Raw genomic sequence first — 27450 nt, 5'->3', positions numbered from 1 at the left:
CAATTCAGTTCTTACTAGAGAAGGATATGCCCATCTTGAGAATTTGTAAACTTTCTGTAACTTAAGACGTGTATATAGACAACTGAATAACCTTGATAACATCTGCATACATTTAGAAAGCTATAACCACAGCTAGTTTTACAGCAGGTATACAGACTGTCAAAACCTCTTTCCCTCATTTCCACAACTCACTGCCAAGTGTCAGACACAAAAACAACACCCAGGTGACCATGACAGCTTTGAGGAAGTAACTTACCCAGCTTTGCCCCCTGCTTCCATGTGGTTGGCTAATGTAACGTCATTTGACCACACATCGAACTGCCACTTCCTAAGGCCCAAGACCCCACAGTGAACTCTCCCACTGTGGATTCCAACCCTCATGTTGACGTTTACTCCTGTCACCTCCCGGACTAATCTGAAAAAAGATATGGGAAAAGAGAGATCACTAAGAACTGCAGTCAGTAGCACAGACTCGCACCCAGAATACAAACATCCATACTGACCTACATATTATTTATGCATACACACAGTGCTGCTCATCCACAGTAACAGGACAACAAAACAAAACCAGATAGACTGTACCATATTTGGATGGCTTGGCTGACCAAACAGAGCACTAATAAGATTAGAGGACCCCTTGAAGTAAATCTATGCCCTCTGAACTCACAGCCAAGTTGAAAAAAACATGAAAAAAGTCTTTGGGAACAGTGAAAGGAATAAAGCATCGGTCTCTGATTTCCATACCAAAGCTGGACATAACCTGCCAGCACTCAGACTCATTAAGACTAATAGCATGTTTCAAAGAGAAAAAGGAAATGATTTCAGAGATCTTAATTTGTCTGTATGGCACCATGCTTCAACTGTTCCACAGAAGAAACATGATATGTGTGTGAAATACCCTATTGGCATAGGAAAGCTTGAATGGGTCTTAGAGCTACAAGCAGAGCAGCAAAACCAGAGAACCACATCTATTGCAGTTACTCCAAACAGGCTGCTACAAATACTCAAGTTCTGATTTTAATGAGATCTTGGATGCTCTGTTTATTCCCCAAATGACTGCTGGAATACTTTGTGGGTTTTGCTCTTTTAGGGCAAAAGTTAACTTCAAGAGTTGTTCACATGAAACATATATTCAGGAATGTGAGTAGGGGAGAGTCTTGATGAAGCCATCAGAACAATTCTGCTTCTCATTGTTGCTGGTCATACCATTTCCAGAATGCCCATGTTCCATGAGGAAATTCACCTTCCTCATACAGGACAGCCTTTTCCTTTGAGCTGTTAACACCTTGCAGAGTGAAGTCATACTTTGTACCTACCAGATTTCAATCTCTTTGGTCTTCAAGTTCATCTACTCCTTACATAACATCTTGGACACATAAGTCCTCCCAGTTTCCTAACATCAACACAGAGCTAATATTTAACTTCATCTATGAATGAAAACGATGATTAAAGATAGACCAATTCTGGATTCAAATTCACTCCTTACAGTGTAATGCACACCTTAAAAGCATGTTCAAGACATTTCTCTTTGAAACAGCTCCTACCCTACACTTACAATACCATTCTGCTTTCAATCTCTATCTTCTGATAGTTCATTATGTTGAACACTGTTTTAATAAAAATAATAAACAAGTTCACAAACAAGTTGCTGAAATTCCCTAGAAGGGAAGGGAAGCTCCATATAGATAAGGTACCACTTAAAGAGCTTGAACTACCTCACTTCAGAAAGTATACAAAACCAGAGCCATGAAAATGCAGCTGCAGCCATAAGTTTTGCAAGGACAACAGCAGCTGTAATGTGCATGCAGTGCTGGGGAGGGAGGAGGAAAACACTGCATGACAGCCACAACGCCCGCTGCACCCAGTGCCAATGGCCATGGATGGGAAGGTGACTTCTGCAGCAAGCAAATAAGCTTGGCTACCCTTCATAAACAAAAGGAAATACTTTTGTTATTTTTTTTAATTTTAGATTTATACCAGAAATACAATGAATTTCTGATCTGCTCCTGTTGTGTACAGATGAAATAGGCCTACAAGCAGGCCCTAGTGTTCATGAACCCTACAGTTGAACCTTCAATAGGTATTTGTTACCTGAATTGTGAAACCTCTTAGGATTCCTAGGGTAGAAGGAGGAGGGAGAAGCAGGGGGAAGGAAAACAGCATCATCTTCCAGACTTATTAAACGATAACACTGTTAAATGCAGTCATTCCACAGCAAGTGGGAAACTGGTTTCAAAGGCTGCTGAAGAGCTATTTTTAAACAAGCATCAAGTGCACTTCAGCTTGGTTTATTTCAAGGGGAGGTAGGTTGTAGCTAATCAGTGAAGTCTAGACATCTGAGGTGTTACTCAGCCTTGTGGGGGTTATGTGTCAAGGTCTATGGATTTCATCAAGTCAGCCACTGCAGAAAGTGAGACTTTTCTGGCCAACGTACACACAATTTTCTTCATAGGGTTGGTTCAGTAAGAACCTTCTTGAGTTTGACAAGACACTTTGTCACCTGCCACTTAACTGTACTTTGTGTGGAATAAATAGCATCCTTCCAAGGACTACTGAAAACCAGTTACTTACAACTCTTTATTTTGCACCTTGCATACAAAGCCCAAAAGGAGACTAGTGCAAAGTAATAAGAGTTTAGACCAGACAAGAGCTAGTAGGTCCTGACAACGTACATTGTATGCAAAACAAAGAAATGCTGCTACCTATTGCTTTTTGAATAGGCTCTCCTAGTTGAAAACACTGCTCTTCAAACAATGTATTTGTGTTGAGAAAATGATGCTGAGAACTGTGGGTGTCTGTTTGCATCCTTGCAGAAATCCAAATTAAAAGATGTACTGTGTCAAGTTCAGACTGGGTACCTTTAGTCTTTCCCAAGATTAAATGAAATCCCAATCTACTTACTGAGGAAAATGAGAAGAGCACTGCATATAGACATCTCTACTAGTACTGCAGATATTTTAGAAGATGTTTTCACAAAGAGAAAAATAGAAGAGAAAGGAAAAGATGCAGATTCTTTGGGCAGAAAGGATGGCGTAGATATTGAGGTATGCTCAGTTACCATTCAAAACTGAACGAACTTTGTGCCTAAACTTACATGCACTCACCAAACAGATCTCATTTCCCCACATGCTGAAAGTACTGGCATGTGAGAGTTTACATCTGAAGCAATCACTATTCAATATTGTTTGTGATCCTCCAAGTAATGTTACTAGATAAGGGTCTCGCGTTTGTTACTTCCCAAAGATGGTGGCGGTCTGGACAAATACAGAAGAAAAATTTAAAAGAAAAATCCTAAAATGGAGATGTAAGTAGAAGTAAAAAGCATCATGGATATGCCTGTGTCAGACCAACATTGTGGGTTTCCTCAATAATTTGTCTAAAGTCAGAAAGTGCTGAATCTGACCTACTTGGTATCAGAGCACATGGAGAAGGATTAGCTTAACTGGAAAAGACAGACCTTAGCAGAGGAGTTGTGCTGTGAGTAAAAAGCTGGTTTAAAGACTAATAACTACAGAGTGATTGAAATTTAATAAAGTTATTATTAATCCTTTGATTTCTGTTGTTCACTGGAATCCTCTGGGAATAAGACTTCCATCAGCTATGGTAACCTTTGCCTTTGTCATCAGGAGAAGGAGCTCTGATCTCCACATGGCTGTAACAGACTTAAGCATCTATTTTTCTGCTGTGAAACCTTCAGTGCATTTTGTTATCTTATTCCAGCTGTTCTCTACTGCCATCAGTCCCCTGGCCTGGCAATCTTGCTGCAATGCATGGAAGATCTAACTGAAAGTAAATCTCCTTGCTATTTGTTCTGAAATTCTTCATGGGGAGTATGGTACTTACGAGATGGCCTCTATCATATCCATTCCCATTTCAACACAGCAGTGTGCATGATCAGCTCTTGCTTCTGGCAACCCAGACACACAGTAATAGCAATCACCCAGGATCTTGATACGTAAACAGTGGTTCTCCTAAAAAAATAATAATAATAAAGGAGAGAGAAGTATTCAGCTTATATTCATGCTTGCAATAGCTTGCCTTTTAGGGCAGAGAACATTTACAGAAATCCAGTGAACCAGCACAGTAAGTCATTCTTGCAACAGGAAAAAAAATATATATCAGAATTTTAAAAGAAAACTTACAGCTGCTAGTTTATCAAATCTGGCAAAGAGCTCGTTCAGCGTCATGACCAGCTCCTGAGCAGTGCACTGGGAGGCCAGACTTGTGAACCCCTCTATGTCTGCAAAGAGGATGCTTGGGAAAAAAAAGAGAGAAAAAAAAAAATGAAAGCGTCATAAATTTGTTGCTGATATTTGTGTAAGCTCTGGGGTGGAAGTCCTGGGTTGGGTAGATGTGAAATAGGGGTGTCCCAGCCCTATAGGAGCAGCCTCTACAGGGTTTTAAAAGGGCTGAAAACCCCATGGCCTTTCTTTCTCCCACCTCTACTCTGTGACAGAAAACGTACAGCATGTTGGGAACCAAAGGTGCTGTGATAAAGCTACCAACCGTTATTAACAGCCGGGCTCTCTTACACAACGGCCAGGGCAGCCCAACCCATTTACCATTTCCTTCACATTCCTGCATCCATCAGCTCAGTAACATTGCCTAATTCTCAACTCCACTGTAGGAAAACAACACACCTCTGCCCCCTTCCCACCCCCACCCTTCCAAAGTGCAGTCACATCACAAAGTCCCTATAATACACAGAGCCTCAGAAATTATTCTGTCTCAGAAACAATTACAACACTGAAAACACTGATTTGCAATCAAACAAAGCCATTATGCTGCATTTGAAACTGTTCAGCAAAACAAGCACCAGATTCTGCCTATATAGACCTCAGACAGTATTTATATATGCATGCACATAGATACAAACATAAAACTCATAAGTCACATCTTATTGTATTAGAACATTTAACAACTAGCTGAATTCTTCTTTGAAGCTGCAAACTGAATTTGAATGAAAAGAGAAATTAAAAATGTACATAACAAGCACTTTAAAGCTGTTTCTTCTCTGTAAAATAAAACTCTGACATGTCTTCAGCAACTGCAGGAACTGTGAGTTCAGTGGTAATTCCCCACAATGTCTTCAGATAAGAAGCAAAGACACAAAAAAACTCAACAAAACATTTTCACAAGCATTTTTTGCAAAAACCCCCAAACACTTTGAATTCTGGCATGCCTTTCATGCTCTTTTTCTACATTTCAACTCCAATAAATCACCAACCATACCACATGAAATATTTATTTGCTAGTCAGACTGAGGTTAAATTGTACAAGGAAAATACAAAAGAGGAACGCAGGGATGTCTGAATGAAAATATACTTTGCCATTTTTAAAAACACTTGACAAAATATACACAAAATATATCAGTGCTTCACATATTTACAAATAGAAGCAAACTTCCCAAAGAAACATACTTGAAATCTACTGTAATCATCATGATGTCTATATTGCTGCCTAAGCAACTTAAGTATGCAATGTAGAAATAGGAAATTCATCCAGCTTATGTGGCAGTAACAAAATGCATCTTGTTGCAAGCTGAAAATCCACATAATGCTTCTATAACGTGACTGCTAAGTTTTCAAGAGTGGACTATTTGTCACGCGTGAAAGACACAACATATGAAACACATAAAACCAATGCAAAAACATTCACTCAAAGGGATGTGGATTTGTTCCTGTTCCAGCATAGGGCAAGTAGCAAATTCTTCACTTGAGGACATGTTCACACTCTGCTTTTGTGTGTGTGTGTTATTACAGATGTGTGTGTTAAAACGTGTGTTATTACAGATGTGTGTGTTAAAACAGGAGAAGTATAGAGCAGACCGTGCAATGTGACAATGGGTATATCTGAAAACTCTACACAGGGATTCCCTGACCTGCCTCCTCATGCCCCATTCAGAAAATTATTGCCGTTGTAGTGCCCTAATAAACACGGATAAATGACTGAAGGCTGCCCCCTCCTTTTGCTATCACAGTCACACCAGATAAATGCATCAGATATTCCCAGAGGTTAAACTGTAGCAATATTTTCAACTACGTAAATGAAGCAATCAGTGGAGACCTATGGAGGCAACCTATGCACAGATTCATGGCCTTTTAAATTTAAACTACCTGATTACAACATTGTCTGAAACTTCCAATCTTCTGCAGGCGACCGACAAATTGATTTTTGTTTGAATTCAGCAGCTAACTCCTTTGGGTTGATCCTAGTCTTGCACTTCCAAGGACAGCTGCAGCCCCACATGCAGCACTCTGGCCAAGTTCTTGAAAACTGCAATTATAAGCAATTACAAATGGGTTTATTATGACAGCAAAACCTGGAAAAGTTGCAAGATGGGACTCGAAAATGCATTAAGTGCATGAGCTAGAAGCAGTATTTGGAAGTTAATTCTGAATTGTCTGATGCCTCTGTTAGAAAGCCAACATTTATTCCATCAGACACTTCCCTGGGTGAGTGTTTTGTTTGAGGAAAGAGGAGTGCATAAAATAATTTCAACAGAGTCAGCTTGATCATTTTGGAAATAAATATCAAGGAAAAATAAGTTTGGTTTATCTAAAGTAAAGGAATGATTCAGCTCTTTTTTAGATGCTTCCTGCCTCCTCAGAGTCTTCAACATGGACATGATGTTAGGCAATAAGGGAAAGACCTCCATCCAGCATGTGTTTTGCTGTTTATATGAAAACCTGCTTAGAATTGGTTAAGTATTAAGTAACCCCTTCACATGACTTTGTGGTTAACAAAAAGGCATCTATCTGACTGAGCATGGTGCCCTCTTCCATGTCTGTTAACTGAGTAACACAGCAGCAGACTGGAGAAAGAACAGCACACAACTGCTAGAGAAAACAGCCCTTTCAAACAGGATTCCAACTTGTAGCCTCTGTACTCTGTTGTCAACAGTAAGCTCTGAGAGCCACTAAATCACATTTTACTCCTCCTGCCTCATCTGTTCCCTCAGCATGCTCCTGCTAGCACTGTTCCAGCAGCTCCAGCAAACAAAAAGTGAGCTTATCATTGCCCAGTCCTGCCAGTGGCCTGTAAAAAAGGAATGGGGAATCAGTATATGAAGTGTTGTGCCATGCCATGTTTGTTCCTTCTGTTACTAGCCCCAGTAACCCCTAAATTCACCATCTTCCTTGCAAAATATGCAACAACCTAGAAGAAACTAGGGAAAAATATTTGTATTACCTATCAAATAATGGCATGTGAACTTCATCCTGTGTTTAACCAGAACTTTTCTTTAAGAAAGAACCTGTTAGGTCTCCTTGAACATGCAGCACACTGTGAGGCTGCAGGAACATCTCTCACTCCTGCAAGCTCATTGCACTGAGATCAGGAGCCTTTGGCACAGAGCTTCTCCCCCGAAACCGGGTCTTCATCCACAGCTCAGTTCAGACCTTCATTTCAGACTAGTCCTAGCAATGAGAAGATTGCTGCTGCTGATGGATGACCGTAATGAAGGGCACAACTTAAACCAACTATTTGTCAGTCTTCAGAGGTCAAGGCATTTCCTTGCTGGTGGGAGCATAGTGCCAGTAATAGGCCTTCCTTGTGCCAAAATCTGGGGTAAATGACAGTGGTCAGCAGAAGGTCAAATGACATAATTCCTACAGTTATAAAATAACGTGAGATAAGTGAGTGGTTTAGAAGCCATATTACATGAAGCTGACTGGAAGGGACTGACCACACAATCTGCAGTCTGGGCTTCAGCATCTATTATCAGCAGAGGGTCCCAGTCCCTTCTGGAAGGCTATTACTGTGTGGAAAAACCAGTTTCACAAGAAATTAAAATGTTGTAATGGCTTCCAACCTCTTGATATATTTTCCACTTCATCACTGACTTCAGTTACCATCTGATTTGGGTTTTGTCCAGCAGTAACCAGGGCAAGGCCTCAAAAAAAAAAAAAAAAACCATACAAAAAAATAGTTCTGGGAAGGAAGGGCAAGAAAAGGGGAGTTAACATTGATTTTACTAGGTTTTTCAAAAATTATTTCTGTTTAATTTAGGTCGAAAAGTACCACAAATTGTGTTATAGGGTAGAGGTGAATACTTTCCTAAGCTCCTATTTCAGCTCCTATTTCCAGCAAGGACTGACTCAAGACATCATAGCTGTACAAGGCAAGCTGAGCTTGTGGCTGTTGCCCCATGTGGCTCGTGACACTGGTGGAAATGAGAAACAAGGAGGAGCTTGAGAAGCTTCCAGACCCTGTTGCCATCACCACTTCTCAGAGCCTGCAGTGGGAACCTGTCCAGCCAGTGGTGCTGCTCCATGACGCAGAGCCCACGGAGGCCTGCAATTGCTCTCCATGTCCAGCACCATCCCATTGCATCTCAGTCACAGCCACTGCAGACCATTTAAAACTAGCTCCTGTAAATCAGGCAATCCTCACTGGGACTGCACAGCTAACACACCCCAAGGCAGAAGCACTGCAGCATCTTCCGGTTGGCAAAGGAAAGACTTCTTAGCAAAAATGTGGGTAAGGAGAGAGATCTTGCCAGAAAGCAAAGAACCAAAGGAGTAGGAAGAGCTAAGCAAAAAGTGCTAAGTAGAAAAACCACATGGGATTTTTAAAACCCACAGACACCTACTCAGAATGATTCTGAAGCGCAGCCTTAAATGTCTGAAGCTAATAGAGTTATCAAAGGAGGGATGCAACACAGCCAGGTTTCCATGCAAATGCAGGACTGTTCAAAACGCTAAATTAAATCATCAGTATTTCTAGTGTAAAAACAAAAAAACAGTTGTGTTCTATTTTGAGACATGTGCGTGCCATGTACGCCAGCCACAACATAAATCAAGCAAGGCAAGAAACACAAACCCTATCACCATCACAACGGTAATGCCAGTCATGAATATAAACACCATGTGTTACTGGAAACCAAACACCACAGGCACTGCATGGGAAACAACAAAACCCCAGACTTGGTAAGCTTTAATGACTTATGAAAACAGCAAAGTGCATCTGACTAGATGTGAATCAAAGCCGTGGTATTTCACTTTAATGAAGGGTACCTAAAGGGAAGGAAAAGTTAATGCACCAAAATAAAATAATAATCGCTCACTAAATACAAGCTCACTAATTTGCACTCACAAGTAAAGGTCTAACAAGGAAAAGCCATTTGCTGTAGACACAGCATGTGCACGTTGTTGAATTCACTAGGCTAACTGGCACGGATAATGTCTCAAGCGTGCTGCTGTTATTTCACAACACCTGCTACTATTGGCGTTGCAGGTTGTTAAGTGACACTACAAACAAGGAAGTAGAAGGAAGGTTGGATTGAGATGCAGATGACAAAACTCTCAGTTGAAGGGTTGGGTTGAGCTCTGTAACAGCAAATTAAATTTCTTTAGGACCACAGAATGACTGAGGTTGGACAGAACCTCTGGAGATCCTTTGGTCCAACCCCTGCTCAGGTGGGGTCACCTACAGCCAATTGCCCAGGACTGTGCCCAGGAGGTTTTTGAGTAAAAAGACCATCTCTCTAATCTCTCCTTGACTTTTATGGTCATTTCAGAAGTTCCACATCGCCACCAGAAGTTCCATTTTCTATTGGAAATCATCTATTGTAATTGAGCTGTAGCACTTATGTGATGCATTGATCAGCTGGACTGCTCCATTTTGGGAACAGCCGTGCTAGCTCAACTTGGGTGAGAAAGCACATATGTACACAAATGCTGTGATAATACGATAAGCAGAGTAAAACTTCAGAGAAAGAAAGAATGAAGTAAGACAGGATGAAATATACACACACAAAAACAAATATACACACCCTACCAACACAAAAGCCAAGAAAACTTGGTGCCTTCTCACCATTTTCTTAACAGTAAATGCAGAAAGCCCCTGTACCTCTTCTAGAGTAGCCACAAAGGAAGCCCCAAACCACATTCCTTGTTCAGGTTCACTCTGCGGTACCCTATCAACTGTAGCTGGTAGCAGTGTAAGAGCTGACATCAAAGCAGTAGACCAGATGGCTCTGGAGACGTCGGCAGCAACGTGCAGACTGCCATCCGCAGAGCTCCTGAACAATGACAGCAAAGCTCATTTGCAAAGATATCAACTCCAGAACCCTATGTTTACTTGATTTTCCCATGTTTGTTCACAGATGAGAGAGTGGAGGTCAGAGCTGCCTGGAGAACACAGAAGGGAGGTGGATAAAACCAGCACAAACTATCGGTGTTTGTGGATTTAGCAGTGTCAGCTTAGCAGTGTGCTCCTGGGAACTGCCATCTAAGAGCATCTACCTCTCCTAACACTCCCAAGAGATGCTGAGAAAAATGGCACTGCGCTTCCCACCACGGTCAGTGCTCCTCATCTCAGTGCCTGCAATCTACTCTTCACTGCCAATGCAGGATATAAGAAGAAACTAAGTTCACCAAGCAGCAGCAGGAAGACAGCACCAGTCACACAGGGAAAAGTTTTTCCATGACCTTCACAGGTTTGCAGTCTATAAGTATGAGCAGCAGTCCCAGTTATCAGAAGTTACTCACAGCTAAGCAGTTTTAGGACTCATTTTTAATTTTAAATACAAAAAAAAATCCACCCCGTTACTGTCTGTCTCCCTCTAAAAATCTCAAGTTAAATAGATTTTCCTATTTCAGCAGGCTATATTTAACCAGATTGATTCTTCGCTGGGAACAAAAGTAATAAATAGCCTTTTGGGAAGAAAAACTATTTGGGGAAGGCAAAACTAAAAAAGATACACAGTGGCTACCAAGCCTAACTATAGGTGGAGTGCATTACAGATATCTGAGATGAATGGAAGGAATTTTATTAGTACGTTATCACAAGCCAAATTACATGCTGCTGTCTGCTGCACATAATAAGCAACATACTAGCTGCCCAAATGAGACTTTGTGCTATTAAGGAGAAATTTCAACCCTTTTACCTGTATCTGAGAAGGGGCTGATGGGAATGAAGATTATAGTGCTGATCAGTGAGGATGAGAAGAAACTTCTAAGTGAGAAGGATGCCAAATCCTTTCCAACTCTGAGGAAGTTTAGGAAAGCAAAGCCTAAGGAAACATGTAGTGCAAAGGAGCCTTATCTACTCAATGGCTGAATAAATAACCATGCTGTGAGAACATCAGCCCCAGTTCAGATCTGGCTGACTGACCACATCTTCTCTTAGGCTCAGAACTTGTCCAGACTCACCCAGGCCTGCCTGACCAGTGCAAAACAGCTGGCAGCTCTGTCCTCACTGGAGCTGGACCTGGTCCACACCAAAATACATTTCAGATTTGTCTGCTCCACAAAACAGCCAAAAGTTCAGAATTGCATATAGGAGAAAAAGGAGAAATCATGCTACTTTCTGTTTTTTTCAAAATTCAACTATATTTTTGTTGTGAGCGCTCTCTTGCAATCTGTTTTCTGGCTTTAGAGCAATGTTTGATGCCAAAATCCTGCCAAAAAAAAAAAAAACGCACAAAAAAAAACCCAAAAAAACCCAAAACCAAAAAAGCACAAGAAGAAAGTCAAAACTAAGAGAGCTCTACAAGAAGGGACCATCCATTACCACTGCAGCGGTAGGAGTCAGGTGCTATTCTTGCCTGCCCTCCTCTGAGAGGAGACACAGAAGCAGTACAATAGGAAAAAGAAACAACTCAGAACTGAAATGAAGCACACTACAGGCAGGGTGCCGCTAACCAGTCAGTCAGATGTCAGAGAAGGCAAAGGAGTAATAATGCTTTGGCATAGAAAGTTAACAGTTTCACATGTGTATCTTGAAATACTGGGTCATGCATAGGGGACAGAGATTGATGAGTCACATGGAATCATAGTTTGGGATGCTTTCTGTTACGGATTGCTCGGTTCCTTGTCTTTACTTTTGAGACAATGAGCTCTTCATTCTATTTAAACAGCTTCCAGTCTGTTTTTCCCTGGTATCATGAATATTTAGTCTAGTGAAAGCAATTTTTCATTCCCTATTCAAAAAGCTGCAATAATTCTGCAAGCAGGGGACATTTCGACCTAACCTTACTTCTTCATTCTCTCCATTCTCTTCCCCAGCATCTTGGCCTTTGGTGATTTAATTGTCCAGCAAGTTCTGTGAGTTGGTGCCTCTTCACTTTTTCCTCTGAATAGTGAGGACATACGAAAAACACCGCGTTAGCATCTACCTGGGTTGCCTCCTATTTACTTCCATGGAAGCTACGAGAGATTCAAAGGGTACAATAATACCATGTGATAGTGCAAATTCTCAGCTACAAAACACTGTTTTTCAACAGTCACCACGATTAGCCATGCATTTTTGCCAGCAATGAACAAGAACCTGCATACTGTGCTCAGAAAAATCTTCACCAGCAGAAGTGATCCACTGTTTCACAGTGTTTCACCACCCACTGCCTCACTGTACTCACAACCACTGTTTGGCCTCCATAAATGTTCAGCAAGCACTGATGAATGTCAATGCGCTTTTTTCCACATGGGGAGTTCAGTTCCATGCTTTTGCTTTGCAGGCAGTTCCATGTCAGACACCATTTTATCAGAAATGCCCCTCTGCTGCTGTCTGTCACACAGCAACAACATGGAACAGAATATTGGTGGGAAGGTTCAAGCTCTGCTGCCATACATCCAACACCGGCCTCAGATGCTGTGGGCCAACATCATAAAACAGAAGGCATTACTTTCAGAGCATCCCTTGTAAATGCTATGACTTACGACATTAACAGGCAACTACACCTTCCCTGTAGCTGTCTGATTCTTTTCAAAGGGAGAAGACTAGGAACAAAAATACTCAAAATATTTCAAGTATAAGCTGAACACAGACAAGTGATGCAGCTCTCCATACTGGCAGATACCATGAGTGTTTGGGAGCTTACCAGATCAATAACGCTGAAGTGGCCATTTGTTGGGAACACTGATTGCTGAAGCAAGGCAACACGAGTCCTACCAGCCTGTCTGGAACAGTCAACAGGCTCGCAGACTCTCTGTCTCCTCCTTTAAATGTAATACAGCAGTTGTGTTTTTAAAATGACACGGAGAAAATGTAAAGAGAAAACCAAAGTATACAGAGACATTTTACCACGAGTGCTTCCTAATGGCCACTTTACTGAGAAGCATCAATGCGATGTTGAGGCTCAAAGTTAAGACATAATTCTCTGTTGTGTGCTCTGAAAGGTGAAACAGTTGACCAAAGAGAATGGTACAGCCCACTTATTGAGTTCAGTTATCGTTCTTAATTAATAAACAAACCTGATGATACATTTAATGACAAAGCACATGATGTGTTCAGTGAGAAGTGGGATTGGCTGTAATTTCAGTATTTAATGAAAAGGAAAAAACCTGCAGGAAATTGAACCTGTTATCTGGTGATTGTGAGCTATATTAATACCCCTTACCCGATAAGAACAATTAATGAATAGATACACACAAGTTACGAGCAAATTTCTCCCAACTTTATGGGGCCCACAATTTAAATGTAAGGCTTTTGTTTCCTTTTTAAAATCCAATCCACTAACACACTGCAATGGATTGATGACACTTAGCTGCCATAGCCCTGCATTTCCTTCTGGGGACAAAGAAAACTCCAGCTACCATGGAGAAGCAATGTAAATAGAATGACATTGTACAATCATTATCAGCAGTAAAAACACTCCCTCTTAGGAGGCAGGCAGCATAGGTGAGCTCACTAACTTGCATGTTTCTATGCAAAAATCATCCTTAAACAAGGAAAATTAAATTCCCTAATCGACCTCATATTCAAGATACTTTGCATAAATGTGATATTTCATGCATACTAAGAAGTGTTAAATCTACTTTATGGCATTCAGGTTATAAATGTAATGATGTGTAATATCATAAAGCATTTACAGCACTTCTGTTTCATTATGCTGGTCAAGGTACAAGCTGTCAAGACCCTGTGAGTCTCATCTTCACCAGCCCCTCATTTGAGCATGTGATCACTTACCTGTCTTTTGCCTCAAATTTCCTTCTTTGTAAAACACAGCAGACCACTGTACCTCCAGCTTCAATAGAAAGTTCTCAAACAAACCAGCATTAAGTAATGGATAAAATGAAGAAATACTAAAAAAAAACCCATGGCTCACAAGACGTGACATATTGCAACCTGCAGCAATGTTCACATTATTATTTGCGTGTGTGTGAGAGAAGCTTCAAAGGCACTTAGAAGGAAGGCTGTGCAGTCAGAGAAAACAAATGCAAGTCCATGAACATGGCAAGTAAGCACCTCACAAATCTTTATATTCACTCACTGGCACTGTGGAAGCAACACCACACCAAGACAGCAGCACAGTATATAAAAGATGCAAAAAGAAGCTCAAAACCACACCACAGCAAAGCAGGAATGTGAATCCTGGCCTTGTGAATACTGGGAACATTTGCATGAAGCCCCCTCGTGATGCTGCAGCAGTCAGTGTGGTGAGGCACTGCTGCCCACTGCATGTGGGAGTCTTCCTCTATAACTTTCAGTCAAATCTCCACTGATTTTTGCAATCAGTGGTTTCTTCTCATAATGAAGCAAGCATGTAATTTTAACTTGATTTCAAGAGAATTACTATAATTGCCATCGCTGGGAATAATAGATATGCATATAAAGAAATGGCTTTTCTCTTGCATTTTCCACTGGAAAATTTCATTTCTCTGTTAAGCATTAAGATATTTCACTAAGCCATTTGCTTCCAACTTGCAATATTCACAAAATACCATCTCCAAATGAATTTCCTGTAAACAGTTATTAGTTTACCACTGAACTAATACCAATAAAATCAATAGCCTGTGACCAGATCTCTTCTATAGCATAGGAAGCCACCTTAGGGACTGTTTTAAAAATATTTATGATTATGTGTCCCAGACCATAAAAATAAGAGGAAAGTTACTGAGTCAGTTCTTTCTACATCTATGCAAAACCAATGCCTGCCTGCAAGCCAACATGGTTGTCACTGAAACTGTGAGAAGGCACAAGACAAGCATACTGGGCTTCCTCTATAGGGGATGCGGGGAAGCCAGTCTTTCAGTTTCTAAAGGAGGAGTGAAATGAAAGAAAGGGGAAGGCTATTTTGCAGGGTCTGCTGTTATAGGATAAGGGGAAATGGTTTCAAACTAAAAGAGGGGAGACTGAGACTGGATATAAGGAAGAAGTTTTTCACAGTTAAGGGTGGTGAGGCACTGGCACAGGTTGCCCAGAGAGGTGGTGGATGCTGTGTTCCTGGGGACATCCAAGCACAGGCTGGATGGGGCTCTGAGCACCTGATGGAGCTGTAGGTGCCCCTGCTCACTGTAGAGGAGTTGGACCAGATGGCCTTTATGGGTCCCTTCCAGTGTCAATGATTCTATGATTCTAAATACACACACAGAACAGGAGGAATTTTGTTCAAACTGTCTTATGTGAAGCACTGAACCAGAGCATGTCCTCAGCCAGTGATGCCTTACCCATGCTAGAAGTGTGTAGGGCAGTGTATCTGCTAGCCATCGCAGCAATACAGCTGCTGTCCCTAGCACAGATGCATTCAGGTTTCTAAACAGATGCCTTGGATTAGTGTAATTTACCCTTCCAGACAGGAGTAGCCATGACAGTAGGGCAATGTTTGGACAACAATGTATCCATGCCTTCCTGCAGCAGTCCCCACTTACCTGGCCTAGCAGAGCCATGGGAACGGAGTGGAAGGAAACACGGATTTCTGAACAAACTGGAATTTGCAGGACACACAAAGAAGGCAAACAGCAGCTGTGGTATTTGATGTTGTTGGAGCTGTTTTTAATGCTCCTATAGTTCAGATATCAAGAGATGATTCTCTATTCTTAAGTATCGAGTCACTCTCCGGAAGCCTGAAAATGCTTAGCATAGCTACTCTATTTCTTATGTACCACAATAAACAAACTTGCAAAGGGGCTGGATTCTAAAAGCCAGAGCAAAGAAAGAAAGGGAGGGGGGGAAAAAAAAAGAAGAAAAAGCAGCAGCCCACACAGCATCGAATGCTGGTAGGCTCAGTGCTAAACAGCAGATGATTCTTACTGAATAACTGCCCTAGATTTTGCAAACAATACAGGGGACAAAAATAGAAACCCATTTACATATTGCTGTTAATAACTTTATTTATAGTGTCACAGCTAGAGCACAATAACTGCAGCCACGGCTTAACTTAAAAGCCATTCACTGTGACAGAGTCAGACAGAGACTGTTTTCCCAGTCCTTATGCAACTGAAAAAAATCCTGCTGACAGCAGCCAGTCAACAGAGCCCTCACAAACAGAACAGACAAAAGTTAACAGTGGTCAAATGTGAAAGCAAACTGCCCTCAGGATCACGCTGGGCTCTGCTCCCCCCTTCTTGCTCCATAACCCTGTGGTTAATGAAGGATCAGGGGGTCTGGAAGACCCCACCAATCAATTCTTGCTTCAGTTTGAGCCTCATGATAGCGTCTTACAACACAGTTTACTGTTGTCTTCCTTTCCTTTTCATTTTTTACTAAGAAATTCAGCTGGGGCTCAGGCAAAGTCAGGAACTACAGCACAAAATGATGGTGTCCCACATTTAGGAACATCCCCACCACATCTGCACTGCCTGTGAGACAGCTCTTGCCAAATCTTTGCTGGGATCCCATATTGCAGCCAGCTAAAACCCCACATCAGTCAGTCACACCTTTAAGGAACAGAGGACAACACAGCAACTCACAGCCTGCATCCATCAACACTCTGCAAGAACCCACTATAAATAAATGACTGGAGAGAGGAAACTGTTACGACCCCCCTGCCTGCAAGAAGTAAGAACACACAGCTCTGATTTTCTCCCTGCCTGAATGTAGCATGAGCTGGACAACAGGCTATTTTGGATTGGGAACAGGGGTGTCCTCTGGACCTTGTGCTGCAGCTGCTCATTATGTATATAACACTTGGAATAATTAGAGGCAGAGGCACCACTCTCTGCACTGCTGATTTCAGTACTCCCTGTGACATAGGACAGTGGGATTCAAGACAGACCAACAAAATACAGCTTTTATGATCTTTCGCTAAAAACGATCCTTGAATCTGCAGGAAAAAAAAACCCACAAAAAACACACACAACAAAACTTAGAAGACATGAGGGAAAGTGCAAAAAAAATAATCACTTAAATAAACCAGTGACATGCAGTGATCTAATACATGCTTACGAAGTTGGTGTTATCTGGGCTTCTGTATTACAGAAGTGTAGCCGGGATGATTCTCACTGCATGTTGTTTTGCAATGGGTGAAGAAATGCTGTCACCTCCCTATGTTGATCTCAGAATCCCAAATCCCGTCAGAATTCCCACAGCATCAGTTCTGCACAGCTGTCCTCCAGCATTATTTTTCCTTTTCTTATTCCAGTTCTCTATAGACTTTCAGAGAACACATCGTTTTCGGCTTACTCCTTCCCCCACTATATACTTCCAAGGAAAAGCTCAGCAGGAAAGTCACAGCTGCAATTTCAGGCTTTGTAAGAAATTTGTAATCACTTCTAATTTCCGTAACAACATTTTATTGTTTGCAGCTGAAAATGACAAAGAATGCTTTTATCTTCTGAAGAGAACATCACTTACTATTGGTACTCTCCAATACAAACTTGTCCCTGCACTGGACCTGTCATCCTAAACTGCGACTTGGGGGGCTGCTGCTCTGCGTCAGGGAAGATTCTTAAGAAAGAAATGTACAGGAGACATGGTTTCTTTCTACTTTTTAATTAAAACAAAGTAGAACTATTAACTCAAAAAGCCTTTTTCTCTTGCCTGCAAATAAAATAAATCCTATAAACTAATTTACAATAGTTTTGAATATGAACCAGAACAAAAGACTCCAAATGAAACAGAATAATTATACTTGTATGGATCACCATTTGGCTCCTGCTGAAGTCTGATCTGTAACTAGAAATGCTCGAGTTCAAGGGAGCAGAAGCCAAAGCTTTGTTTGCTCTGTTGTGCAAGCTGATTCTTGCTAGCTTGTTCTTTGGAAGCACACCCTGCAGAAAGCAGCAGCACCTTGGTGTGCATGTTCCTCAGGCTGGAGACTCTCCATCAGAACTGCTATGGCAACCCACTGTCTACCTTGGTATGGTGCCCTTCTCCATTCTTTTATCTCCTTTCCTCAAGCCATTACTAACAATTGCTGAATTTACTTTCCAAGGCTTTTTGGGCTTTCCTGTAACTTTTGCCTCACCACTACATGAATACCCCACCAGCAACACAACACGCATCTCTCATCTCCTTCACACTCCAGAACAATTACAAAGCCTCTCTCCAACTTGCTGCTGCATACACCGATGTATGAGTCTGCCAGGCCTTGGAGACAACTGAAATTTAGTGGCTGTCAGGAGGAGAGTTGTCCCAGTAACATCCTATTAGCAAAGCATTCCCTACAACGAGTGTGAAATGGTGTCAATGCATTATCAGAATCTGTAAGAATTCTCCACAAAGCTAAAAACACCAAAGGAACCACCCAAAACAATAACAACAAAAACCAAGTGAGCTGTCTTGGTGGATCAGCAGACTGTCAGCATCACTATTCAGACAAAATTACCAGCTGCCTCACACCTTCCCCTTCACGTGGGAGGGCAAGCTGTAATTCCAGCAGCTAAAGAGGAAGAAAGGGATTTCTGGATGATCTTGCAATAGAACAAAGCTGTGGTCACCCATCTGTGTCACCAGCCATGTACTATGATATTCTCTGCCACACAAGGCTAGGTGAGAATGTAGCAACACCAAAGGTTTCTGCTGGCCACGGTAAAAGGAAAGAAAATACACATCTTTCTCTTTTTTTGTTGGCTTTTAAAAACAAATCACTGATCGAGGAGAGTTCACACGCACATTTCTATGGTTCATATTCTGCCAGTGGCATGCATGCTGACATTCATTTAATCCCTGATCTTTTTCCTCCTTTGCTGTTCTGTGCAGCCCTATGGTTGCTTATTTCTGCTCAGCTCTCTGTCTGAAGCAACCTGTTCCTAGACTAGTTCCTACATAGCCAGTTCCAGCCTGTTTCCAGCTTTTTCAACCTCTCATTTTCAAGCAGAATTAATGGAAAAGAAGTTTGAAACGTACACTATGATTTTCAGCAACTGGAGGACATAGCTTCAAGGGAGCAAAGCTCTAACTCAAATCACAGGATACCAGACCTCTCCACTCTACTAACTGGTTTCAGTTCTGGTTCTTCATCATTTATCCAGTGTACAAGTTATATACACATCAGTGAGAACAGATGCGCATATTATCATATGTTGTTGAGGGATTTAAATACAGTTAAGACAAGTTAATCCATCCCCACCAAGTAACTGTTCCCCTGTTCTACAGCCTCTGTAAATGGGTGCTTTAAATAGTTGTGCCAAGTTCAGTGCCTTACAGAATAAAGTAGTTTAACTGATTTTGCTTTTCAGTCATTATAGTCTATGGAGGAAGCAAAAAGGTAGGATGATTTTAACAAGAACCTCTTCAAATGTTATTATATAAGCTCAGTGTTCTTAAAACCACTTTGCATGTTAACTACATGACACAGTAATTGATTAAGTTAACCAAGTTTTTAAAAGTAAGACTTTATAAAGTTCTGATAAGAAATAACTTTGTTTTCCCCTCCCTTAAGATTACTGTAGAATAGAGAAGACTGATAGTAGATTAGTTGAATAATTTTTTTTTAACTATGCATTTAATGCAATTGCCTTTACTATCAATCAGGCCAATCAGCAGTGAGATCTGACTTTTTAAAAGTAAATTATTTCTAGAAACCAAATAACCTTGATGAGTTAAAATTCTGCTCTGTAAACTTCTGCAGGCACCTTCATTATTCTCTCCAAATTACTATTCACAGCATTTCATCATTAAAACATCTAACACTCTTCAATCCATCACCCTGTGAACTTCACAGACCCTTGAGTGTGAATTATACATCACAGGCTCTTCCTAATTGCTGATGGCTTGCTGGTGGCTACAGATCTGCAGTCACCTGGCGCGCTGCATTTTTGGGCTGTTGTCTTTATTACAACACACGCGTTTTAAGTAATGCAGCCAGCAGGGTGCCCTGCAACCTGTTATTTATCTGTTTTGTTCTATGGAGGGTACAAGACTCTCTCATGCCCCAGAAGGGACTGGGAGTTCCCAGCAGAGATGAAGATCACAGTGTATTCCCAGTTCAAAGAGAAAAACCTGCAGACAGTCAGAGGAATGCTTAAACAAGTTAGCATGCGTTTGTTCTTCCAAGAGGGTGCTGAGCACGCACACAAATAGGCAGAATCAATAAGCAGATAAACCTGCTCTATTCTATAAATTAAAAATTTCGAGACTGAATCACTGACACGTATTGAAAAGAGAGTGACAGTTAGCTGAATTGCATCATAAAGTATCAACATCTAAACTTAGTGCACAGCTTCAATATCAAGCTCAGATGTAACAAAGGCTGCAAAAAACAAATCCCTTTACACACTGGATCCAGCTTAAACACTTGTCTCCAAAAGGCACTGATTGCCCACTCAAAAACAACAAATATTTTAAGTAGAGCTGATAAATGAGCGTTAAGCACAATGTAATTAACCATCACCTATGGGTGAAACCTGCTTAGCTGTTTCCTAAAAATTACTATCTTTAAAAAGAAAAATAAATCACTAAACTTTCTGGAAGATCAAAAAGCTCACATTACCCCTAAACAGGTGAAGCACCCAGAAGCTGGTTCCTGACAGGGAAACAGAAGAGTTCCTGAAGAAGTAGAATTCCCTGCTGCCACTTGGGGAAAGACTGATCGCTTCCCTCCTACTCCCTTTTCTCAGCCTACAACCTCAACCAGAATGATGGCAATTTAACGCGGAGGACGCCTTCACCCACATGAAACCCACACAGTTCTCCTCCATCTACCTCCAAAAATAACTTACTGCTGCATATGAGCATAGGCCTGGAACGAAGAAAAGCAGGCAGAGGTCTTGTTAACTTGATAGTTGGAACCAATTGAACCCAGCCATGAATGCATTTCAGGCCTCCAAATCAGAAAAGCTGTGGAGCTGTCAGAGCAAGTCCAGAGGAGGGCCACGAAAGTGATCAAAGAACTGGAGCATCCTTCCTTTGAATACAGGCTGAGGGAGCTGGTCTTGTTTAGCTTGGAGAAGAGAATAATCTGGGGAGTCCTCACTGCAGCCTTCCAGTACTTGAGAGGAGCTTATAAGCAGGGGAAGAACTGACTTTTTACACAGTCTGACAGTGACAGAACAATAAGGAATTGCTTTTACACTAAAAGAGGTGAGATTTAGGTTGGATGTTAGGAGAAAAATCTTTACTTACAGAGTTGTGAGATGCTGCTGTAGGCTGCCCATTGGAGCTGTGGGTGCCCCATCCCCAGAGGTGCTCAAGGCCAGGTTGGATGGGGCCCTGGGCAGCCTGACCTGGTGGGAAGCAACCAGCCCATGGCAGATGGTTATAACTAGATGGTTCTATCCAACCTAAGCCATTCCATGAGTCTGTTGTAAGAGTTATTGGTGCTGCTTTTCCCTAGCAACATGGCTTTCCATAGAAATTAAAGCTTTGAATGATACAAGAAATTATTTGGGAAATTTTTGAAAAAATCCAGAGAAGAACACTCACAAATTTATATGTTCCCTTAATATAGTTTTATTTATTGAAGATGGTAAAATTAAACTGGTTTCTGCTTAGCATCAGTAACTTCTCATGGAAAAAAAGCACAAACCAGAAACCAGACAAGCTCCTGAAGAAAATCAGCCAACTGGCAAAACTGTCTATTGTCTGACCCAGACTAGAGAGAATATGTCTCATTATAAATGCATTTAGCAGTCCAGGAGGCATTTTGCTGTTAGCAAGTTGGAAGATGAAGCCCCATGCATGTACTCACGAACCAAAATACACCATTAAGCAGTGCACTGCTTTCAACTGGTCCACCCCATTACAGCTCTGTTCTGGGAGCTCTCCTATGAGCTGCAATCAGAGCTCAGCCTTGCACTGCTATTTATATTGATAACTATTGTAACTCCAAGAAATATTAAGACTGGACATCCTATGTACAGGAACAGTGAAAAGAATGAGAAAATTGGGTTTTTTTAGTTGAAACTTTTGAAAACATAACACACGATTAGATAGCAACTTGCAGTCCAAGAGTTTAATTCCCTTTGTAAGCAACTAATTAAGCACCACAAAGCCTATAAGGTGAAGAGTTTAAGTTGAAACGGCTGGATTGAACACTCTGATACTCAGCCAAAGTGCAATTGTTCAGCCATTTTAAGGAGACATTTTTGTTGTTAGAATGTTATGAGATCAGAAAACTAGTGTCAGCAAGACAACTAGTTAAAAATGGTTAATTACAATGCTGAAAGCAAATAGTCTGTTTCATTTCTGTGAATAGTTTAGTTGGAGTTCTCAAGATGCTTAGAAAACTCTGAGATCAGGTTAATGTTGTCGAGTACATGATTCATAAGAATTATGCAAAGGACCAAAAAGAGGAAACTGTCACTTTCACAACGCTTGGATGTTGGCCCTAAAATAAACTCCTTAAAACAGTTCATCAAAGGAATTCCAATGACAAAGCCAACCTTTATCCCTTCACGGAGGACTTCAAGTCTCCTTTTACAGCATAGAGATTACTATATTTGGCCAAACCTAGATAACATTAAAGCCACTATCTCTGCAGAGAAAGACTATAAATAGTAAATGTAAAACATTTTAAATTCCGCCTAGGAAGCATTTCAGTAAACAGTATTATCTGTGGGTATTTTAGGGTTTGTCTATCAGACCTAATCTCATTCATGATAAAGTAAACTGCTTTACTTACATAATTCATCTTGTTGTTTGCCCAGAATTACTTGCACGGTCTTGGGAACTCCTTTCCTGATTTCACTTGACAATAGACTTTATATTTAACACACATATGTGGGAAAGGTCACGTCATGCTCTACCGTTCTCTGTTTGTCAAAGTTAATTCTCATTCAATAAATCAGGATGGGGAATGGTTTCATTCCCCGTTCAAAGGTTTTGTTCATTTGCATCTCAAAATAGAGTATTAATACCAAACCTTCATCTTAGTTCCATCATCACCCTTATTTTTTCAGAAGAACATAATCTTGAAACAAATTTTGCTGCCAAAAAATGACAGGAAATTATATTTTCATTGTGGATAAATTAGTCTCTGAATTTTACTTTCCATAACAATAAGCAGGAGATTATGAACTCATTCACAGGAAGTCCTGATAAGGTAGGTTCTAAAAAGGTTTGCTTTTATCCATTCAGGTCAGAGAGACTTAAAAACATCACCTTTCCCCCCGCAGAGATAAACTGACCCCTGAGATAAATCTAACACAGTAAGCAATATTGTGGCAGAAATGCCCTTATTAAAGGATCATGACTGTGTTTTACAGACCTACTCAGGGCAGCTGGGAAAGATCTTTCTACATTGTTTGATGCTGGGTGGTGGTCATTGGGTTTCTTTGTTTGTTTGGCATTTTTTGTTTTGTTTTGTTTTGTTTTTAAGGAAAAGAAAAAAAGTATGTTTTACAATATCACAAACCAAAAATATCACAGCGGAACTGGACATTTAAAGACTCCACATTTAAAATAGAAATGCAGCAAAAACACACAGCAATTTCACATAATTTTAGCATACAATTTTCTGCTGGTAGATCGGTTTGGGTTCATTTTTTAATTGAAATTTGAGGTGGTCCCAAATGCCCAGGCCCAATCATTCCTGAAAATTAGAATATTTAATCTTCTCTGATAAGGAATGTTGCAAACCCCTTCTCTCGCTCAAAATACCAAAGCAGGAGCAGGGCTCTGCTCTTGGGCCTCTGGAGCTGTGGCCTCCATACTGATGGGGAAATCTGTGAGTATCTTGAAGAGCCGTTAAAATGGTCAAGGTATTACAACAGCAGTCTTAATGGTGCACAAAAGTTCCCATTCATTAGACATAGAATCATAGAGCTGCTTGGGTTGGAATGACCTCAAAGGTCATCTAGTTTCAACCCTCTACCACAAGCAAGGTTGCCAACCACTAAATCAGGCACCAGCTCAGGCTGCCCAGGGTACCACACAACTTGGCCTTGAATGTCCCCGGGGATGGGGCAGCCACATGTTCCCTGGGCAGATGCCTCACCTTTCATTGACAATCTGCTTTTTCAACTAATGCGGGAGAGTGGGAAAAGACAACCATTGCCTATGGCCGCAGGTGGAGGGAAACACGTGCCTCTGCACACATACACACAGACCTTCCCACCTCTGCAAACCATGGAGGAAATGTTTCTGCTCATAAATCAGCAACAGGAAGCTAGATTCAATGGCTGGGCACAGCACCCTTAACATGCCTCTCAATTGCCTTGACACAATAACCTCTAGCTCATAAAAACTCAGATCCTATGACATTTTTGAGCAGTGACAAAAACAAAACAAAATTACTTGGAGCGTTCTAATGTCAAAAGCCTCCCCTGGAGCATTTCCCCATAAGTAATGTGTGCACTTGCTTTTCCTCAGCCAATTCATTAATCCACATTGTCGAGGCACTACCCCCTGCCACCACTGTGTTTCCAGGTGTACATAAATGTTTCAGAACCATTCACAGTAATTTCCACCAGGGGTGATTTCAGAGCACCCAGGCAAGAGCAAAAGCTCCACACTGAACTCCTAGTGTGAAATGAGTCATTTGTACCAAATCATGTTTCCTTTTTCAATATTCATACTTAGTTTTTCATTTCCCAAAAGCATAAGAAGATGAGATGTTCCTAAGTTACCTTCACTTTGCTCTCAGTACACGTGGGTAAAAGCTACATGAAGCTGTTACCTGGCAAAGTGAAAGAGAGAAAGGAGGGAAGAAACGTGTGTTGAATACTGAGCTTGCTTCGCATTTGTTAATTTATTAGTTTAATATTAATTTGGTTTTGCTTATTTAGTGATATAATTAAAACAAGATTTTAAAGAAGCATCATCCAAAACAGATAACGATTTTTACTAGGGTTTAAATGTGCTGAATGACTTTTAGACCTGCAAATAAAGACATATGGAAACAAATGTAAAAGAATGGAATACCATACTGATTAGACTCATGTCATATCCAATGACTCACGTTCAATTTGAATGTCAAGCTGACATTCAAATTCAAAAAAGTAATTTTTTCATTACAAAAATTCACAAATGACAAATATCAAAAGAAATTGACATACCTACTGGAACAAGCTAAGGGTAATAATGAAAAAAACTGGATGTAAAGACAGAAAACATCTTCTGCTGCAACACATACTACACTGTGGTCCCTCTGGGAAGACTATTCCCCTCACCTTTATCATCATAATTATATTCTTATATGTTTCATTATTATAGCATATTATATCATACCATTTCAAGAATTTAACAGCCGATGACATTTTTGCCTTCAATACTGCTAGAGGATCTTTACAAGCTTGCCCAGCCACAACCAAAACGACAAAAGAGAAAACAGAAGTTGACCCAAGCACCAGTGCAGCCTTGCCCCAGTTTCCATGAGTTTCATACCAGATTCCACAGCAAGCAATCCCTTCTCGATTTTCCATTTGTCTGTTACCTTTCCACTCCACCCCCAATACTAAGGAAATCTCAACTTGCTGTAGCCTTCAGAATCTTCATAAGTTTAATTTGATTTTCATAACCTATTAGAGATTATGCAGGCACAGTATATAAAAGATGCAATAAATCCACTTTTACTTCTACTAAGTATTGGAAAATATAATTAATCAACATACTTAAAGCTATATAAGAGAGTATGTTACACAAGCAGTTTACAGGAAAGCCACTTATTTAAAGGGGTGATGGAGGGAGCAAGGAGGAAAGCTGTCTGTTCCCAGCCCCATTCTCAGAAGAAGTACTTACAGAGCTGTTAAACAGTGTCAGGATCTGGCCTGACAGACACAGAAGTCATTCCCAAAGAGACTACAGTAGCGGAAATGTGTTAAGATTAGGTTAAACTTTACTTTTAACTGCAGCCCATAAAGATATCCAGCAACTACGTTATGACTTCAGTCCCTCTTCCTTGGGGAGTGGACACAGGGAACCTGGTGACATGCAGAAGCTCTTCTGCTCATCCACGTAAGCCAAGACACAGCACTGTGTGGCTGACTGGTGGCTGAGCAGGTGCCAAGGGCTGTCACAAATGGACATGCTGCTTGAAATTACCAGCTGGCAGGGACTGGTCCAAGGGTCTTGGACCCTAGTTGGGCTCTGCAATTCATCTCATGGAAGGTGGCATCCACCTTTAACTTGCATCCCTTCGTGACTTATCAGAAGGGCGTTTGTTACTGCCAAAAAAATAATGAAATATTCCACATTCTCAAAGCAACACAGACACAGTCCAGGGAAAAGGAAAAAAAAAAAAAAAAAAAAAAAAAGGAAGTTAAGTTTAGTTAAAGCTGCTTCTCAAAGGAAGATACTGACAACATGTGGCAATTTCTTCTCCTGTCCTATAAACAAACTTACAGAGTCAACTGGTGACACCCCAAACTGCTTTTACACTTATTCTGGATGATGTGCTGCTGACATCTTCATTCCTGGGCCACAGGTGCCAAGCACTGGGAGAGTCCATCCTCCCCAGCAGCTGGGAGGCAGGCTGTTCTTCTTACCTGACATTGTCATGCTTCTGGATGTAGATCTTATGAAACATCATATCTTCCTGCTTGGCATTAATGTCAGCTTTCATCTCCATGGCAACATGTCGAGGAAGTACAGAGAGCAGGAGACGCTCCTGTGGAGTCAGACAGATGAAGCAATTAAAGCACCTGCTGCCCAGTTAACAAACACACTTTGCTCTGCACTGGGGTGGAATGAAGTCACCAGTTTGGGGGTGATGATGACAACCAAGTGGAACCATATCTACAAACCCAGCAGCTGATCCCCTGTTAAGGTATCTGCAATTCTGTCCTGACCCTAAAACAATAATTCAATATTTGAGAGCAGAAATTACTATTCTTCATCCCAGGTGCATTGGGCCTGGGATTATCAGTTGCCAGTTCTTGCAAATGAAAGATCCATGCATTCAGAAATTACACTTGCACATTCCTTGAAGGACCCTGCTACACGACACCATCTGACCTTCCACACAATCTCTCCATGCCACCATGAAGTCCTCTTTCCCAAAGCACCCCAGGACTCGCACCCCAGCACCCTCAGGCACCACTTAAAATCCTTTCTTCCACTATCTAATCATCTGAGCACACTCCCCTGAGCAGACATAAACCTGTTCTTAGCAGGTAACAAGTCAATAGGAATGCCCCAATAAAGGGAGCATGAGAAGTTAGGCCAACTATCCAATACAGCGCTACACCTCTACACTTAAAACCACCATCAGTGCCCAGTTGAATTAAGACCCATACAACCACTCACTCCCACACAAGAGTGCTTCCAATAACCACCTTCTGTCATCAGCACTTCACTGCTCTCCACCTTCACTTGGAACAACTCAATTGCACTTTTATTTACTGATAATAGCTTTAGTGTGACTTTCATAATACCATTTTATGAGCTGTTCCAGATATAGTTTTGTAT

The 27450-nt window shown here is 41.1% G+C and overlaps 1 protein-coding gene across 1 annotated transcript in view; it reads right to left on the bottom strand.

The window, feature by feature from the left end:
- ADCY5 (adenylate cyclase 5) overlaps positions 1-27450 on the bottom strand; it is a 187065-nt gene that overhangs the window by 47696 nt on the left and 111919 nt on the right. The window contains 4 exon segments of the mRNA XM_015868778.2: positions 257-415; positions 3844-3971; positions 4143-4254; positions 26529-26650. Of these exon segments, the coding sequence (XP_015724264.1) occupies positions 257-415; positions 3844-3971; positions 4143-4254; positions 26529-26650 (521 nt within the window).

The sequence above is a fragment of the Coturnix japonica genome, chromosome 7, assembly GCF_001577835.2.
Source record: "Coturnix japonica isolate 7356 chromosome 7, Coturnix japonica 2.1, whole genome shotgun sequence".
In the NCBI taxonomy this organism is placed as follows: Eukaryota; Metazoa; Chordata; class Aves; order Galliformes; family Phasianidae; genus Coturnix; species Coturnix japonica.
The sequence above is the reverse complement of the archived record's forward strand: the minus strand, read 5'-3'. Positions and strand labels throughout refer to the sequence as shown.